At 41.6% G+C, this 16,919-nt stretch overlaps 1 protein-coding gene across 2 annotated transcripts in view; it reads left to right on the forward strand.

Moving 5' to 3' along the window:
- The window catches only part of LOC110968146 (thyroid hormone receptor alpha-B), a 233,498-nt gene extending 217,005 nt beyond the window's left edge, over positions 1 to 16,493 (forward strand). For both annotated transcript variants that reach the window (XM_051939776.1, XM_051939777.1), the window contains one exon: positions 240 to 16,493. In XM_051939776.1, coding sequence (XP_051795736.1) covers positions 240 to 490 — 251 coding nt within the window. In that variant the 3' untranslated portion in view covers positions 491 to 16,493. The remainder of the gene's footprint in view (positions 1 to 239) is intronic.
- Positions 16,494 to 16,919: the final 426 nt, after the last annotated feature.

A 16,919-nucleotide genomic window follows, 5' to 3' on the forward strand; every position in this document is an offset into this window, starting at 1 on the left:
AGAAATAAAATTCTGAATCTGGAAATGTGCATAATATGGGCTCTTTAAGTTGCTTTTACAGGCATCTTTCTTAACTGTTGTAATGAACGCACAGACGGACAAACGCATGACGATTGTACCATAACTAAGCTTAAGGTTTCTGTTAACTTTTCCTTCAAAATGCATTTTCAAATGTTTCTTTGCCCGTTTCTTTTTTGCTCCTCTTCATCTCACTCTTCCCTCTGTCTCCTCGCCCACAGACCGATCGGGCCTCACCTGCATGGACAAGATTGAGAAGTGCCAGGAGACCTACCTGCTGGCGTTCGAGCACTACATCAACTACCGCAAGCACAACATTCCCCACTTCTGGCCGAAGCTCCTGATGAAGGTGACGGACCTGCGGATGATCGGGGCGTGCCACGCCAGCCGCTTCCTCCACATGAAGGTCGAGTGTCCCAACGAACTCTTCCCCCCGCTCTTCCTGGAGGTTTTCGAGGACCAGGAGGTGTGAGACGCCACAAAGGGAAGAGGAAGTTTGGGGGGCAAATAAACGACAAAAAAAAACAGCAACACACAAAACGGGAGATGGGTTTTCCCGCCGACGTTTTACCGTCCGGCCAGAGGATGATGGAGGGACGTCACATTCACAGTATGTGGTCTGAAACTGGAAATAAGCGAAACAGCAACAACACACCAGCAACAGGAGCAAACAGGATTTCGTTCACCTTCTCCTCCACCTCCTTCTCCTCCTCCTCATGCTTACCCGTTTTCAAATTGGTGTGGGGGCCCTTCTGTCTGAGCACGATGTCTTATCTACTAAGAGTTGTAGCCATTTGCCAAGACACAAACACAAGCACGCGCACACAAACACACAACAAGCCTGTTCCACCTCAGTTCTTCAGAGCAGCGCTCTTTGCAGGGGTTCATTTCCCCCCTTCTTGGTTCTTCTGTAGCGGTCGCAGGTTTATTTTGAAGCCCTCGTCTCTCTGGCGTCGCGGCCGGAAGCACCTCTCAGTATTATTTCTGAATAAGTGTTAAGGCAGAAATTCAGAAAACACACGGACGATAGTTTGTCCCTCGGTAAAAGGCTGCACACTGAAATTTTACCGCAGATGTTTTCCGCTTTGCTCTGGAGCGTCCTGGCCGGAAGTGAAGCAGAGCTAGTTATCAATTACTCAATCTGAGCCGTTCGCAGTGAAACCGGTGCTATATTTATACAAGGCTACTCCAGTTTTATGAAATTGCGTTGTCTACCTTTGAAAACCGTGCAGACCGTGGCTCCATATCTACCTTCATGTTGTCACTGGACCGGCTCCTGTGACAAACACACACATATACACACAGAAACACATGAGCAGACTCGCCTCGTTGTTGCCTGTAGGTCTTGGAAATGGCGACTAACAGAAAGCAGAGCTAGCGGGATGTAAATGCTGGACTGTAGATTCGGTTCTGAATAGCAGCAACCAGCGGCAGGACGGTGACGCTCATCTGACAAACACACACACACACACACACTCTGTCTCTATTTGTGACACATATTAACATGAAAACACACAACATCACCTCAGAGTAACGTGAATGCCTCATTTTACTGTACGCGCTGTACAGTACGCGGCGCTGGAATGCAGCCCTAACCTGCAGGGTTCGTACCGAGTCCCTCCTCCTCACGGACTCGGCTCAGTGTGGCCCCTCCAGGCTTCCATACACATCTGCCTTTTTTTTGACCATGGGCGTCACTGAGAGCAGGCTAATGCCAAGAAGGCTACCATTTACCTCAAAGCGGACACACCCCAAGGCTGGGGCAGCAATACTGCCCCCGTGGTGTCGGGCACTACCTCACCTCTGTGGACACAGGGCAGCTGCCCACAGCCTACACACAGACATACACCATCCAAGTTGGCGCACGATTAACACAGTTTTTACACCTGTAGTCGAGGATAAAGTTAAAGAAAAAACACTCTCAGATTACACACACACCCTCAGTGCTATCACTTGGTTCAAATGAAATACCACTGAAGACAGGAGGGCCGACCACCTCCCCCGGGAGCCGTGGTACCCATCACATCCGGCTTTTTCTTTTTTTTTTTGTTATAAGGGACCAATTGTCGTCTTTTTTTTTTAAAAAAATAAAAAAATTTGGATTTACGTGTTTCTGTAAAAACAGACGAAGGACGGAGTGGGTGTGCAGCCCAGCTGACACCCGAAAAACAGCGAGAGGATCGAAAAACACGCAGTCAAAACCCAACGGTCGCCTCACCCGATGAATCGCATCAATGGAAGGGGCAGTTTTTCCTGTTTTTTGTTTTTTGCAAAGCGATAACGTTCTTATTGGAAATAAGCTCCTGCACGGATGAAAACATGGAATGTCCTCGATTCTTTTGGCCGCTCACGACGGTGACGTTTCAGAGCAGATATCATCAGTGAATGTTGCATTGGATTTACTCAGAAGCCCGCTCTGTTCATTCCTTTTCTGGGGCCAAGCCAAAGCTAGCTGGGTTCACCAACGCGAAGACAAAGAAAGGAATCGGAGGCTGTTTTGCTGAGCAGTCGACCAGGAACCAGAGGAACAGCAGAAAGAAAGAAGAATCCCCTTCCTCAAGCACATCTCCAGACATCTCCAGCCCCGTGACTTTGCCCTTTTTATTTCCTGGAGCCGAGCTCAGACTGATCCACCACCACCAACGATAGATCAGAGACGCCCGTTCAGCCAGGCTGGCGGGAGTTTTTTGCACTACTGCAGCAGTCTTTCCCCCTTTCATCAAGTTCTAGATTCAATCCAACCCAGTGATACAGCTCTGTGTAACAGAGGCCGGCGTGTTGCAGTGGACTTGGTCCCAAACCCGTCCTGTTGTCAGTATTACACCGACCGGCCCACTAAAAGGGTGGAGAGAGAAGCAAAAATCTTCCGGAAGGGTTTCCAGAGGGCTGCATAGCACTTAACTCCCTTTTTACCCCCATCGTTTCCCCCATTCCCCTTCCCTTCCCTTGAGCGAAACCTCCAAGCCCGGCCCAGACACCAAACAAGGATCGAGGCCTGTCCCTTGTGAGACGAGGCTGGCCATAACTGCCCTTTTATCTTTCTTTTTTTTAAAAGACCGGCGCCACTGATTGAATGTGAAGCAGCAGCAGGAACTCGAGAATGTGAGGAGAGGAAATAAAGAAGCCGCTTGAGGAAAACCCCTCGCCGGCGTCCTCGACATGGGCGAGAGACGGGGGGCTGATGTGGCCGGTTGTAGAGACAACAAATAGGAGGAAGTCTTGGGAAAAAATCTCAGCTGCACATGAACGTCCTCTCCGACTCCCATGCCAGCTAATAAACCCCCCCAAAAACGTCCTCCTCTCCCCTTCAGCTCCCTCCAAAAAAAAGGATAAAACCTCCGATGTTGGATCGCCGCAGAGACGCCGCGTCTTTGTGCAAAAAGAAACTGAAAAAGCAAAATATATTCGATGTCCTTTGTTGTCGTGAGCTGAGCGGGTATGTGTGTGTGACCGTAGGGGTTAAAATGCTGCTTTACCTTCTGATTTAGAGTAAAAGAAAAAATATATGAAATGATTTTAAATCCATAAGACAAAAATGAAAAAGAGATGACTTTAAAAAAAAAAGGACTCCTGAACAAAAATTATCGGAGATTTGCTTTCATTTTATAATTTTTTTTCTTATATTTCTGTTTGTTTTTTTGTTTTGTTTTTTGACGCTTAAAACTGCTCTGTGTAAAAGAGATAAAAAAATACAGCTGTAGTCACTTTTTGACCATGCGTGCAGTGTAACATAGAAAATATTTCACTTCTTTTTTCACATCTATAGTTTTTTGTCTTTATAAGCCAACTGATCTGTTTGTCTGTGTGTCTGTCCAGTTGTCCGTCCCCTTTTATCAGGAGGAATTTACAACCAACAATGGAAAAAAAAAAATTTGAAAAAACTACAAAAAAAAAAAAAACAGGAATTTTCTTTTTTTATATTTTGTTTTCTTTTTTTATGGAAATACAACTTTGGAAGAAAAAAACACAAATAGAGAAAAAATAATGCAACATAAACTGAAAAAAGCAAAAAAAAAACACAAACAATCTTGTCATACCTCACACAACACAAAACTCAAAGGAACTTGGGAGGAGTCATATTTTGCAGGCACATGTGAAAGTTCATAGATACATATATAGATTTAAAAACAAAATGTACATGCTAAAGATAATATGTGCTTGTGTGTACGCATCAGTGGAAGTTACAAAAGGACTCTTCCCTCAAGCTTTGGCGCTCCTTTTTTATCGTTAGCGATTTCGTTTGCGGCACAGTTTCCGCAGAAAGTAAAGCTTAAAAATGTGAACGGCCCAGAGACTGAGGGATTTGGACTTTCTGTAATGGCTGAGTGTCTTATGGAACTGAATGTAGCTGACAGGAGGGCGGCTGGACCTGAGCCCGGCACCCACAACCTAAACTTCCACACACCAGCAGAAAGGATAGTGGTCTCACATAGACGTTACAAGAAGAATTAAAAAGAAAAACAACCAACAAAACTGAGAAATATATATATATCTATATATATATGTATGTTGCCCCGTCTGCAAGGTGCAATACTATGTTATGTATTTTGTATGTCCTTTTTGTTTCTGTTCTTTTATTTTCATTTCATTTTTTTTTGTTTTTATTTTGGCCATAACCAAGGATGTAAATACAAGATAAAAAGTAAGCATAGAACACTCATTGTAAAAACTTTTTTAAAATTTAACCGCTCCATCCCACCGTCATTTAAGTGGAACTAAAACAAAAAGAAAAAAAACTATAATAATAATAATAATGAGCAAAGAAATGTGTAATGCTTGTTACATTTTCTACGTGTGCACCCTCTCACATGTGCATGCAGATCCATACTCAAAAAGTGCCCCGTGACGTTTATCATGAACCCTGTGCCTCCTCTTGTTTGCAAAGAGATAGATGGTTTATTGGAGTTAGAAAGTGGGAGAATAGAACATAAAGCAGGTTTATTATTTTGGCGCGAATGCCAGCTAACCTGGCTGCTACACATCGTTTAAGTTCTCAGAACGGACGGAAAAGCTGTCCATGACCTCACAGGAGCTCCGCGGAAACCTGCCTCGAAATGTCGGATGTTGTCTGGAAAACCATCTAGTTTTGTCGCTTTTAGGAGCTACTTCTGTAGGTATTTCTGGGATTAATACAGGAGGTCCTTGACTTACATTGGAGTTCCATTCCGAGGTCGATTTTCGCCGTAAAGGCCTCTACACACGGTGAAATTTTAACGATCGTGTAAGTTCACAGCTTGCTTCGCTGTACGACACGAATCTAATGATCTTTGGGCACGACGTTAAGTTGGCTCTGTGCAGATTGCCCGATAAAAATGCAGCTGAATCGCAGCCTACGACGTACGTGAGTCGACGTGAACGCACAAGAATAAAACATCATGAACGTGCGCCATCCATCCATGAAAACTAAACAACCGAAGCATAAACTGAGCTCCGACAATCACAAGGAAACTAGCCAAACATAAACAGAGCCCTCGCCCTGGTGACCTTTAAGTATTTGGAGAGAAATCCCAAAAACATGAGGCTTCTGCTGCCACAACTCTACTAGGCTGTCTTCTTTGTTCAAATCCCACATACTTGTTTTGATGCATTTCGCCATTGGCGCCACAAATCGTGTATTTGGGTTAGAATTTTATGGCAGCTTGCCTTTGGTCGCCATGACAACAGCCGTCCTTGAACCTGTCTTACAGTGTGGCGTAGGACCACTGATTTAGAGCCAAGACCAAAGATATCGCCACAATTCTCTCATTATTGTTATCTTTGGTCTGGGACGGCTGAAAATCACACAGTCTGTAGTAGTATTAAGTCGGAACTCCAGTGAAAACATAAACAAACCCATTACATGCATCACAATATCAGTTTACATATTTGTACAACTACAGTAACGACAAACAGTCATGAGCTTACACTGAAACACAACTCGGTAGGAAAATACAGGTGAAAATGTAAGCAAAGCCGTTGTGCATCACCATAAGACTCACCGGGATACGCCGCCGCTGTTGGTCTTCCAGCCAAAGCAGTAATAATCTTTCCATCTCAATAATGAGACCACGATTTCGGATCCTTTCACATGTTTAAGTGTCCGCTTTTTATCACCAATGATCATCGAGACAGTCACGGGACTCAGTCCAAGCAACCGGCCGATGTTCCAAGTGTTCTATTACATCCAGTGTCACCAGTTTCCATGGAGATGGCTTTCTTTTCTGCGAAGCATCAGAAGAGTCTGATGTACACTTGGAAGCCATAATGAAGTTAGCGAAAGTAGCACAATCCAAAGTGGGGGCAAATGAAAACAAAGCCATGTTATAGCGCTGCGTGATGACGTATTCATCCGCTTCACTCGTCAACTAGTTCCACTGGACCAGTTCTGATGTAACGACAAAATGCCGTATGTTAAACCGTGGACCATCCCGTAATCAGTTCTGATGTAACGGCAAAGCGCCGTAAATCGAGGACGTCGTAAACCGAGGACCTCCTGTATTGCATATGCATCTTCAAGATTTATTTATAGCGCTTCGATATCTGGCAAGATTGATTCAAGTAATGCTTCAAATTCAGCTTTTACGGGATCGAATCTGAGCCAAAAAACATCTGAAATGAAGCGCAAATGAGGTTTTAACTTGTTTCCAGACAGCAAAAACGAGCTTTCCGAGTCCGGTTTCTCTGCGGAGCTGCACAGATCCTGGTTTTATTCTCACATGTTGACACATTGGACAAGGGTGGATATTTGTCTGGAATGTCCTTTTTTTTTGTTTGTTTTTTTATGGTTGTGTTTGGTCCCCCCCTTATGCCAAATGGAGAGTTTTCTTTAAAGACGACATGCAAGTAGCAAGATGTCTATGCAATTTCCCTCCTTAAAAACACGAAAACAACTAAAAATCCCTCCAAAATGATAACAAAAAGAAGACGGGGCTCGCTGTAACAACAAGTGGCTCCGTTTCTCGCTGGTGAAAAATCTAATTCAGCCCGGCTTGAGTTTCCAGAGGTTCTTTGCATGACCCGAAGACCCCTTGCTACTGTGTGTGGGAACCGGGCTCTCCTGGAGGTTTGCCGGACTTGGAGCGGTTCAAAGTCCGGCGAACCTCCACGACGGCGTCTGGGTCCATAAGAGGAAGTAGGAGGGCTTTTACTGGGGATGTTGTGGAGAACAAGGATTCTACGAGATGTGCTGTTTTTTGTAAACTGCTCAGAAAAGTGGTGCGTGCATTACGTGAGTGTGTGTGTGTGTGTGTGTGTCGTTTGGACGTCGGCGGGCGTTTCCTTCAGTGCTCTCGTCGTTCGGTGGACCCAAAAATCCAGACAAAAACCCTTAAAATTCAACCCCCGAAGCCTTTTTCCCCCCTGCGGCCAAGTCAGTGTAAAATTAGATTTTGAAGAGGTTCCTGTTCATGAGTTTACTTTAATCCATTCCTAGAATGGTAAAAGAAGAAAGCAGGTAAAAACGAGCATCTAGAACCTGCTGACCTTCAATTCTGCATAGAGCACTTAACTAGAAAGCACTTTGAACGGCCCCAACCCCAAAAATCTTTGGCAGATTTAATTGTAATGAGATAAAAATATTTATGAATATGTAAATCGCACCCATGCCAAATGCCTTTTGCACCATTTAATGTCTTTTTTAAATTAGTTTAACCCAAAAATAAACAGCTCAGGCCCCTAGGCAAAGCCATTTTAATTCTAAAGTTTACAATTATTTTTTCAATCAAGTGCAATAAGAGGGAGTGAACCTTGTGGCGTATTTGTCGTCTAATCAGATCTTTTTTTTTTCTGTTGCCACCAACGAGAGCATCGACCAAACGGAAATGAAAATACCTCGTTCCAGACACACACACAGACACACACCAACATGCACACACACAAACACAGACCACTTTTTGTGACTGGGTAAAGGAAGCTATTGAAGGAGTCTCTCAGGTAAAAAGAACATTTTCTAATAAATGATGATGAACCTTAGATAAAAACCCATTGTTAGCTCATCTTTTTTTCCTCTTCTCAATTTGCAATCGCCCGATGTACGTTTTGTTTTTTCTTTTTTTTTCTGTTCAGTGTTTTTGGTCCAGGTTAAAAAGTGTATGGAAAACCAGGCTGCTCACAAAAAAAACAAAAACAAATTGGAGGCAGAATAATCAGGCTGCGTTCTTCTAGCTCGAAATGAAAGCAAATATCTTCATGTATTGAGGTGGGAAAGTGTCTGTCAGTTGGGGTTTTTTGGGTGTTTTTGGGTCATTTGGGTTTAATTGGACAGAAGCCCATTTGTGCCAGGAAAAAAAAGATAACAAAAATAAAATAAAGCATAAGAAATTCTGAGATATTAACTAATACTAACTTTATAATGTCAAAATTATGACAAACTTAAGTTATTTCCTCACAATTTTCAAACATTTTGACATAATTGGCTGCCATAATTTAGATTTTTGCATGATATAGATATCAAGATAAGATATTAACCCAAACTTTTGACTTTTTTCTGTCAAAATTTTGACATTTCAATTTATTATCTTGTCATTTTCACTTGAAAAATAAAATTTTGGACATATTTGGCCTCCATAATTTAGAATTTTGTATGAATTTACTTATTGTTGTTGTAGAAAATGCTAGGTGAAAATGAGATCAGGACAGCATAAAAATAAGATATTAAGCCAAACTTATGATTTTATTATGGCAAAATTAGAACATTTCAATTTAGTACTTCATAATTTTTACTTTAAAAAGTAAAAATTTTGCACTTAATTGGCAATCATAATTAATTTTATTCGTCATATGTCCAAATCACACCTTAGAATTCTATAATTTGGCTTTTAAAAGCCAAATTTAGCGTTTAGTGTCATAATTTCTGTTTGTTATGTCAGATTTTTGACTTTAAAAATTTGAATTTATGTCGAAAGCTGTGCATCAGTTATTTTTTTCCTGGCAGAAATGAGTTGCACAGTTAAAAAATACACCAAAAAATATTTTGATTTCTTTGTGATTCCATTCAGGTCAGCTTAATTTTATTTCTAACATCCGGCCCGAGCGCTTGATCCCAAAAGCAGGTCACATTTGGACTTCTTCTCATGCGCCAGATTGTGCACATCTAAATCCAGCCCTTCCTTACCGACATCCAGTCTTTTGCACTTTCTCCCTCAAAGCGCGGGCTGCAGCTCTCCTCACCCAGTTGGCTGACGGGTTACATTCAGCAGCACATGGCTCCATCCGAGCCGCCATCATCCACCCGGCAGGCCTCTTCTACTTCACTGTTCTTACTGTTCAGCTCTGTGATGTTCCCAGAAGGTTGGCGTGGCTCCAACCACGGCTGTGCATGTGTCTAAGTGTGTGCATGTGGATGTCAGCACCCGTGTGTGTGTCGGTTTGCTGATTTTCTGATCGACCTGCTTCGCTTTCCCTGCCTAAAATAAGAAAAATGTTTTTAAAAAAGCACCTTTTTAGGCCGCGGTTTGACAGAAGTCTGTAGAACGGAGCCCTCTCGTATTTCCTTTGAAGAATGTACCCAGCGCTGCAGGAAAGAGGGGGATTATTTCAAAATAAAAGCTGCAATAATTAAAAAAATAACTAAAATTAGCAGCAATTCGCAATTGTTTTCCCGAATGATGGCCTTATTGATTGCGTTTTTGCATCCCTCCTCCTCCTCTATGGCGTTTCAGAGGATTTATTATGAAGGAGCACAGAGCTGGATCTCGGGGAAACAAGTTGGTTGGACTCCCGAGGGCGACTTTTAGGTTATCGCTACACGCGATATTAAACGACTAAATCTAAGCCGATGTTCCCTCTGCGGCCACATTAGCGCCCGCCGAGGAGAACATCGAGACCCGTGAGCCAAACAACAAAATCAAAGTGCCAAATCTGTTCTTTATGCACGCTACCGAGACTGTTTTTTATTTTTTTTTCTAAAATATGACTGTTTTGAATTGACTGTTAATGCACAGTTTGGTAGAAATCACCGAATAGCTGAGTAAAGAGGCGTTACTGCAGCCCGTCCATTATCAGAATTCACATGAAGCTCCGTTGTGGGTCATTTCGGTTTTTCGCACCAAATATGGAAGCCCATTTGTGCCAGGAAAAAAAGAAAATGCTAGAAATAACAGAAACATAACTAAAAAGTGGAGCTATAAAGTCAAATTTGTCAGAATAATGAAAAAAGGCTCAAAAAGTAAACATTTCATCCTGTTACCTCATAATTTTGCACATATTTGGCTGATTTTGATCAAAAAATAGGAAAGCGTAACAAAATCTGAGATGTTCAATCAAACGTTTGACTTTTTTATTTCAAAATTTTAAAATTAGAATTTTTTACCTCATAATTTCACTTAAAAGTAAAAATTTGCGATAAACTGGAGATATTAAGCCAAATTTGTAGCTTTGTAAATTTACATCATTTTAAAATCAGTGTTTGCATTTAGTGTCAAAACTTTAAACTGCAGTCTCATAATTAATGTTTTTTGTCATATTTTTGACTTTAAGTTTGAAAAAAAAGTTGAATACATGTATAAACCATGAAATTTTCACCTAAAGTCTCATGATTTCTTCTTCTTGGATTTTTTTCCTGCCAGAAATGGGTCGCACATTAAAGAAGCTCCGCTTGCTGCTCTGCACTACAATCCAGCTGCTAGATATTAGTTAGTTTTACCAAATCCCAAAAAAAAGCTCAGAACTCTTACAGGCGGTGTTGAGGCGAACGGTTTTCGTGCTGCTCAGACTATCTGCGAGGAGATTGATAGTCATGTGGGGTATTTTTGTAGAAAGTAAAAGAACGGGTGGCCTAGACAGCAAAGAATGTACACAGATTATCTATGAGTAGTCTATGGAGTCAGAGTTCTAGATCAGAGATTAGATGAATTATGTGAAGTTTATTATGGAGGGATCGTCTGAGGAAAAATATGCAATGCTTGTCAGGTTAAAAAAAGGTTTCAGAACTGCTCAGGTTTGATAAATCCGGCCTCAAAGGGTGCTTTCTGTCTTTTTTCCTTCCCTTTTTCTACCTCCCTTGTCCTCTGTTCTGTCAAGCACATACAACCATCTTGGCTCATGAAAAAAAGCTCTCTGCTCGGCTAACTTTGAAAACCTGAATAAATAAAGGGATCCACTGTGTAGCAAGCGTCAAAAATTCAGAGATGTTAAGTCAAACCTTTGACTTTTTTCATAAAATTTAATTTCTTTTTACCTCAATTTCACTTAAAAGTACAAATCTGAGACAAAAAAATAGGAGATATTAAGTCAAACATTTAATTTTTTATTAAAAGATACTCATAAGGTTAACATTTTGTCTTATTACCTCAATTTTCATTTAAAAAGTGCAAATGTTGCAAATTTGTTGCAGCTTTTTGCATATTTTTGTCGTCATATCTCTAAATAACAACTTGTGAGTGTTTGTAGGTCACTTGGGTTCTTTGTGCACCACTGTACGGAAGCCCATTTGTGCCAGAAACAAAAATACAACAAAAGCTTGGATATATTGAGTCAAACTTGTAGCTTTTTAATGTCAGAGTTATGAAAAGAGGCTCATAAAGTTCAGATTTCATCCTATTATTCTGTAATCTTCATGCAAAAAGCAAAACTTTTGCACAATTTTGGATGATTTTGACAAAAAATGTATAGAAAGCGTAAAAAATTCTGAGATGTTAAGTCAAGCTTTTGACTTTTTCTCTAAGTCACCACTTGTGAATGTTTGTGGGTCATTTGGATTCTTTGTGCACCACTGTACAGAGGCCCATTTGTGCCAGAAATAAAAAGAAAATGTTATACATGACAAAGTATAAGAAAAGTGTAAAAAAAAATCTCAGATGTTAAGTCAAACTTGTGATTTTTTTCATGTCAAAATTCTAAAATTTACTTTTTTTACCTCATAATTTCACTTAGAAATAAAAATGTCACATATTCGTTGGTGATTTTACATAAATATATTTAATTTTATTGTCAGAGCACCAGCAGATCACCACCTCTATTAAAGCTCCACGTCCACTGGGAACACCTTTTCTCTACTACCGTGGTTTTTCAGTTTGTTTTTTTTCTCACATTGTTTACAGCAGATCTCGGTGTTGCATGTACAGAAAGCTTAGCATGCTTATGGTATGTTCTTAAAAACTCGCAAAAAACACACTCAAACCTACCACAGAGAGGTTTTTCATTCTTCTAGTGGTCTCCGTAAACAGCAGGACCAGCATTTTTATGACTAGAAAGCAGATTAAACACAGCGGACACAACAAAGTCCTACGTCTTGTATGCAGCTGTCGGTGCTCGTAGATGTTTTTATGTCAGACTCTGTTCCTAGATGGGGTTATGTTGTTTAAATGTCTATGAACTATATGTGTCTGTATTCACTATTTTACTATCCGCTGTCCTATTTATGACAAAAAAAATACCCATCTTTGTGCATCTATGTAGAAAACCCAGAAGTCTCTGGTTTGCCTGGACAGTGCATTAACACCTTCTATGAGCCTTTGTGTGTTTAGATATTTCAGCAAACCAACAGGACGCATCGTGAACCTCCCAGTCTGAGGCTCTGGGTTTGATTTGCTGTTTTTTTTAAGGAAATTTTCTGTTTTTTGTCTGTTTTCTCTCTTCTCAAGGACCTTGTTCAGCCTACTCAGTACACTTGCAACTATGGAAACACAAACAATAACTTCAATAATTCAGAAACCAGCAGTAGATCTTTTACACAGACATGCAAATGAGCTATTTAAAACAAAAACCACACATACCGCTTTTCTTATATTTTCTATCTCAAGAGTTCCTCGCTTCGCTGTGACTGCAGACGATGCGTTCTGCAGACACTCAGGGGTCGGCTCTGTCCGGTCGGGGTCGGGGATAGTCGGAAGGTGCCAAAGACGAGCAATGTGAGGTTGTGTTTTTTTCGGGGTCGGTGGGGTGAGCGCATGGTGAGCAAGTGTGTCATGAAAAACTCTCAGCCGGGCGACATCCTATTATCTCTGGAGCAGTGTTGCTACAACTCGCCATAGGAAGAAGCAACCAGCTGGAACACATTGGGTAAATGAGAGGCCCATTGATACCAGTATGAATCTATACATTTATTTTTGCTTGCAGTAAATTGACAGTAAACACAATCAATATAAAAACTTTGAATAACTTACGTGTGACAGGCTATGCAAGAAGCTATCTTTATCTCATTTATTTGTTTAGTAGTTGTGAAAGCAACATCTGTAAAGGTACATGTCCACGAGATGCGTTTTTCCCAGGCGTAAACTAACCGTGACATCACCCGTTGGTTTCAACGCCGAGAAAATGAAGCCCGGATTTTGCTACTTCCTGGTCGCCGTTTTGGATTTTTTGGAGCCAGTGACGTAAAAAGCGTCATCAAACAGACTGGACCGGAGAGCAACTAGGGGCAGGATTGGCTGAGGACTCTCTTATCCCGCCCACGTTTTACCGCAGAGGCTTCTGTTGCTGTCCATCAAGTATAGCCACGCCCCCTGGCTCCGCCAACTTTAACGATTTATTTAAAATTCAGTATTGATTTATTTTAAGATCGGCCACCTGATCTCTCATTTTGACCATGAAAACTAACGGGGAAAAAAATCCTGAGTTGTAGAACATCAGTCTATCAAATTTTATTTTTTCCAAAAATGAATTGGGGTCTATGGAGAAAAAGCTTTTTGGAGCCAACCCTAGCGGACAGCGGGATATTGCAAGTTTTTGACACTTCCGGGTGGGCTTCAATTCTGGAGCCAGATGCTACGTCCACTATATATACAGTCTATGGTTTTTCCTGCCTGTAAACGCACCGCATCTGAAAATCGCACGCATGGTGGGCGATCGCCAGCGGGCCACAACATGGTTTCATGACAGTGTTTTAGCTTCAACCAACATGGCGGCTCGGCTGCAAACTTTCCCTTTTAATTTCGAAAACACTGAAGGGAAAAGTGTTTCTGAAAGCATCTGAGGCGAGAAACAAGTTGTGCGGTAGCTGAATCTGTCCTCATTTTAGTTCACCTACGGCTAGTTTAGACGTTTGATGAAAGTTGGATCTTCACATGCCGGTCTGGTTGCGTTGTGTTTCGAGGTGGGATTTGCATAAAGCAGACTCGACTTTTACTTCATGCAAATTCAATGCGGCGTGCAGAGATCTGACACATCGCGAAACTTTCCTCAAACGTCTAATCTAGCCATTGATGAACTGCAACAAGGACAGATTCAGCTACTGCACAGCTTATTTCTCACCTCAAATGCTTTCAGAAATACTTTTCGCTTAAGTGTTTTCAAAATAAAAGAGAAAGTTTGCAGCCGAGCCACCATGTTGGTCCGACGCATCTACTGGACTGTCGAGCTGAAAGCTGCCACGTAACAATGTTGTGGCTCGCTAGTGACCGCCCACCATGAGTGCAATTTTCAGAAGCGGCATGTCTATGCAGGAAAAATGTATCTCATGGACACGCAGCTTCAGCCTCATGGACTTTTTTATTTATCTTTTAGCTTTTTTTGGCTTTATTGACAGGACAGTAGTGAGAGACAGGAAAGAGGGGAGAGGACCTGCTGCAAAGGGCTGGATTTGAACTTATGGGTCGAACCCGCTGACCTACTGGGGTGTAGAGTTTATTTTGTGCTTTTTGGTGCCAGCATGCTGCATTAAATCTGCATGGTAAGCAGGTATCTCACATTTAGAAAATCGACACAATGCCGTCGAGTTTTCTTCCACCTGAGGTCAGATCCAGTCTTTCAATGGGCTCTCTTTCTCCCACTCTTTATATTTTTTTTGCCATATGTCCATCACTTTTTCACGCTTATTGTCGCCGCCTCTCTCTGACAGACTCTCAGGCGTTGTTGGGAATGTTTGTGAGCGTGGATCTGGGGCGGTATCCAAGAATCAGGAGTGGACGGGTCCTGGGAAGGGACAAACTAACGCTTTTATTGTGGATAGAATCAGGATTACTTCATACAGGCAGCAAAGCAAGCCCAAATAAGCGACTACACTTCAGAAAACAAGCCCAAAAACCTGCGACTGATGAGATTGGCAAGTGATTTTTAGGGCTAGCCCAAATAGCAATTTCCTGGCTCGGGATATTCGGCCCCGATTAATGACGAATATCAGAATATTCGGATCAGTTCGCAACATCCGGATATTATTCGTATTCATATATTCAGGTCCAGCTCTAATGATTTAATGATTTTACAGAAAAACGAGCCCAAAGTTGCTTAGAATTCAAGTCAGTTTTGTTGATTTAGTGCCAGTTATGATTCAAATATGCCTGTCTTCTCGGAGTCGGGTTGTTTAGGAATCCAGCCAGTGAACTCCATCTAAGGCTAAATAGTTTTCTCTGTTTCCCAACATTTTTTCACATTTTAAAAGATCCCTTTTATCACAAAGCAAGCTTAGAGGCCTTTTCCACCCACGCGTAATTGTAAGACTTGGCAACACTGCTCCGGAGACGAGATGGGAGAGGTTGAAGCTATCGCTCGATGCCCGATCGGCGGAGGGAATCGTCCTTCTTCGTGTCGCCGTGTCCGGATCTCAGCAAAGTTTGACAGTGAAATTTTTTGCGTGGGTTAGTCTGCTGCAAAACGGGGGAGGAAAATAAAAAACTCAGTTTGCAGGGATACACATGGCCATTCACTGTCCGAAGAGTAGATATCTCTCCTTCAGTCTCTATCCACAGGTGCCAGATATTCATATATGTGTATTTTCAGGGTAAAACAAAGAGTAGCAGAAAGTATTTAAAAGTCAGTTTACTTTTCTAGAACTACCATCACACAGGATATTATATATACACATAAATATATAAATATATATATATATATATATATCACCGTTTCCCGGTACTACAAAGCCTCCTGGTGTCTGGTGCACGTCGGACCGCACCGTAATAAAATGTCTACTATTATTAATAATAATAATAATAATAATAAATAAATAAACCCAGGTTTTTATTGTTTTTTTTTCATTTTATTTTCCTCTTTCTTCAGTTACCTCTCAGTTGACGTCACTGTCGCTGGCATGCAAAAGGAACAATATTCAGGATTCATTCCCTTCACGAAGCACAGGGGTAAAACAAACGGAAACGAAAAGGACGTACGGTGGAGCTCCGCCGTTACGTCCTTTTTACCGAATAAACTTCAACACACGACAGCGCAGGAAAAACCTCCGATTATCTACTGTGATCTCCTCTCACTCCACCCACACCTCCATCACACCCCAACCCCTCTCCTCTCACCTGGACCTGTCCTCCCCTCCAGCGATCACCCAACACCCCCTGCTGTTCCCTGAGCGCCCACCGCCCTCCTTTTACCTCCTCCCGCCTCCTTTTTATTTTGCGTCCTCCTCCCTGCCGAGTCCAGTGGGTGGTGTGATGTCAGGTTTTTATGGTGGGCTGCTTACGACAGGTCCAGACAATCAGCGTGTTTGTAAATGTCAGTGTGTGATTTTCAAATTCTTTGTTTATGGTCAGGGTTTTAAAGGAAGATATTTTTATGGTAATTGTCGCTGGTCTATTTTACTATATATTTATGTAATAAATATGTGACTAAATTTACATCTCATTGGCTCCCTTGGTCTGTTTTTGGCTCTCAGTTCTCCAGTCAGCGAAGCTCATGTGCTGGAAGGTTTTCATTAATGGACTAATAAATGAAACCCACGGAAAACAACAAACAAACTTCTCATTCTCGTGTCATTGTCTCTTTATTTGTGCAATTTTTGTTGACTATGAATGAATTAAAGATGTTTTTTCCACCATGATGAATGTATCATAACTGGAATCCAGACTGGTAGATGCACCGAAGAGCTTCAATATCAACAACTCAACAGCAGCATCATTTCTTTAAAAAAAAAAATCACTAAAATCACACCGTTTATCAGAGCTAGAAACTGTCAAAGCAGAAAAAATTGTGAATTTTCAACCTCGAAATAAGCCATTAAGTGCACCTGCGACATAAAGTTCAGTCTAGAAAATATACCAAAT

Source organism: Acanthochromis polyacanthus, chromosome 19 (assembly GCF_021347895.1).
Source record: "Acanthochromis polyacanthus isolate Apoly-LR-REF ecotype Palm Island chromosome 19, KAUST_Apoly_ChrSc, whole genome shotgun sequence".
Taxonomy (NCBI): domain Eukaryota; kingdom Metazoa; phylum Chordata; class Actinopteri; family Pomacentridae; genus Acanthochromis; species Acanthochromis polyacanthus.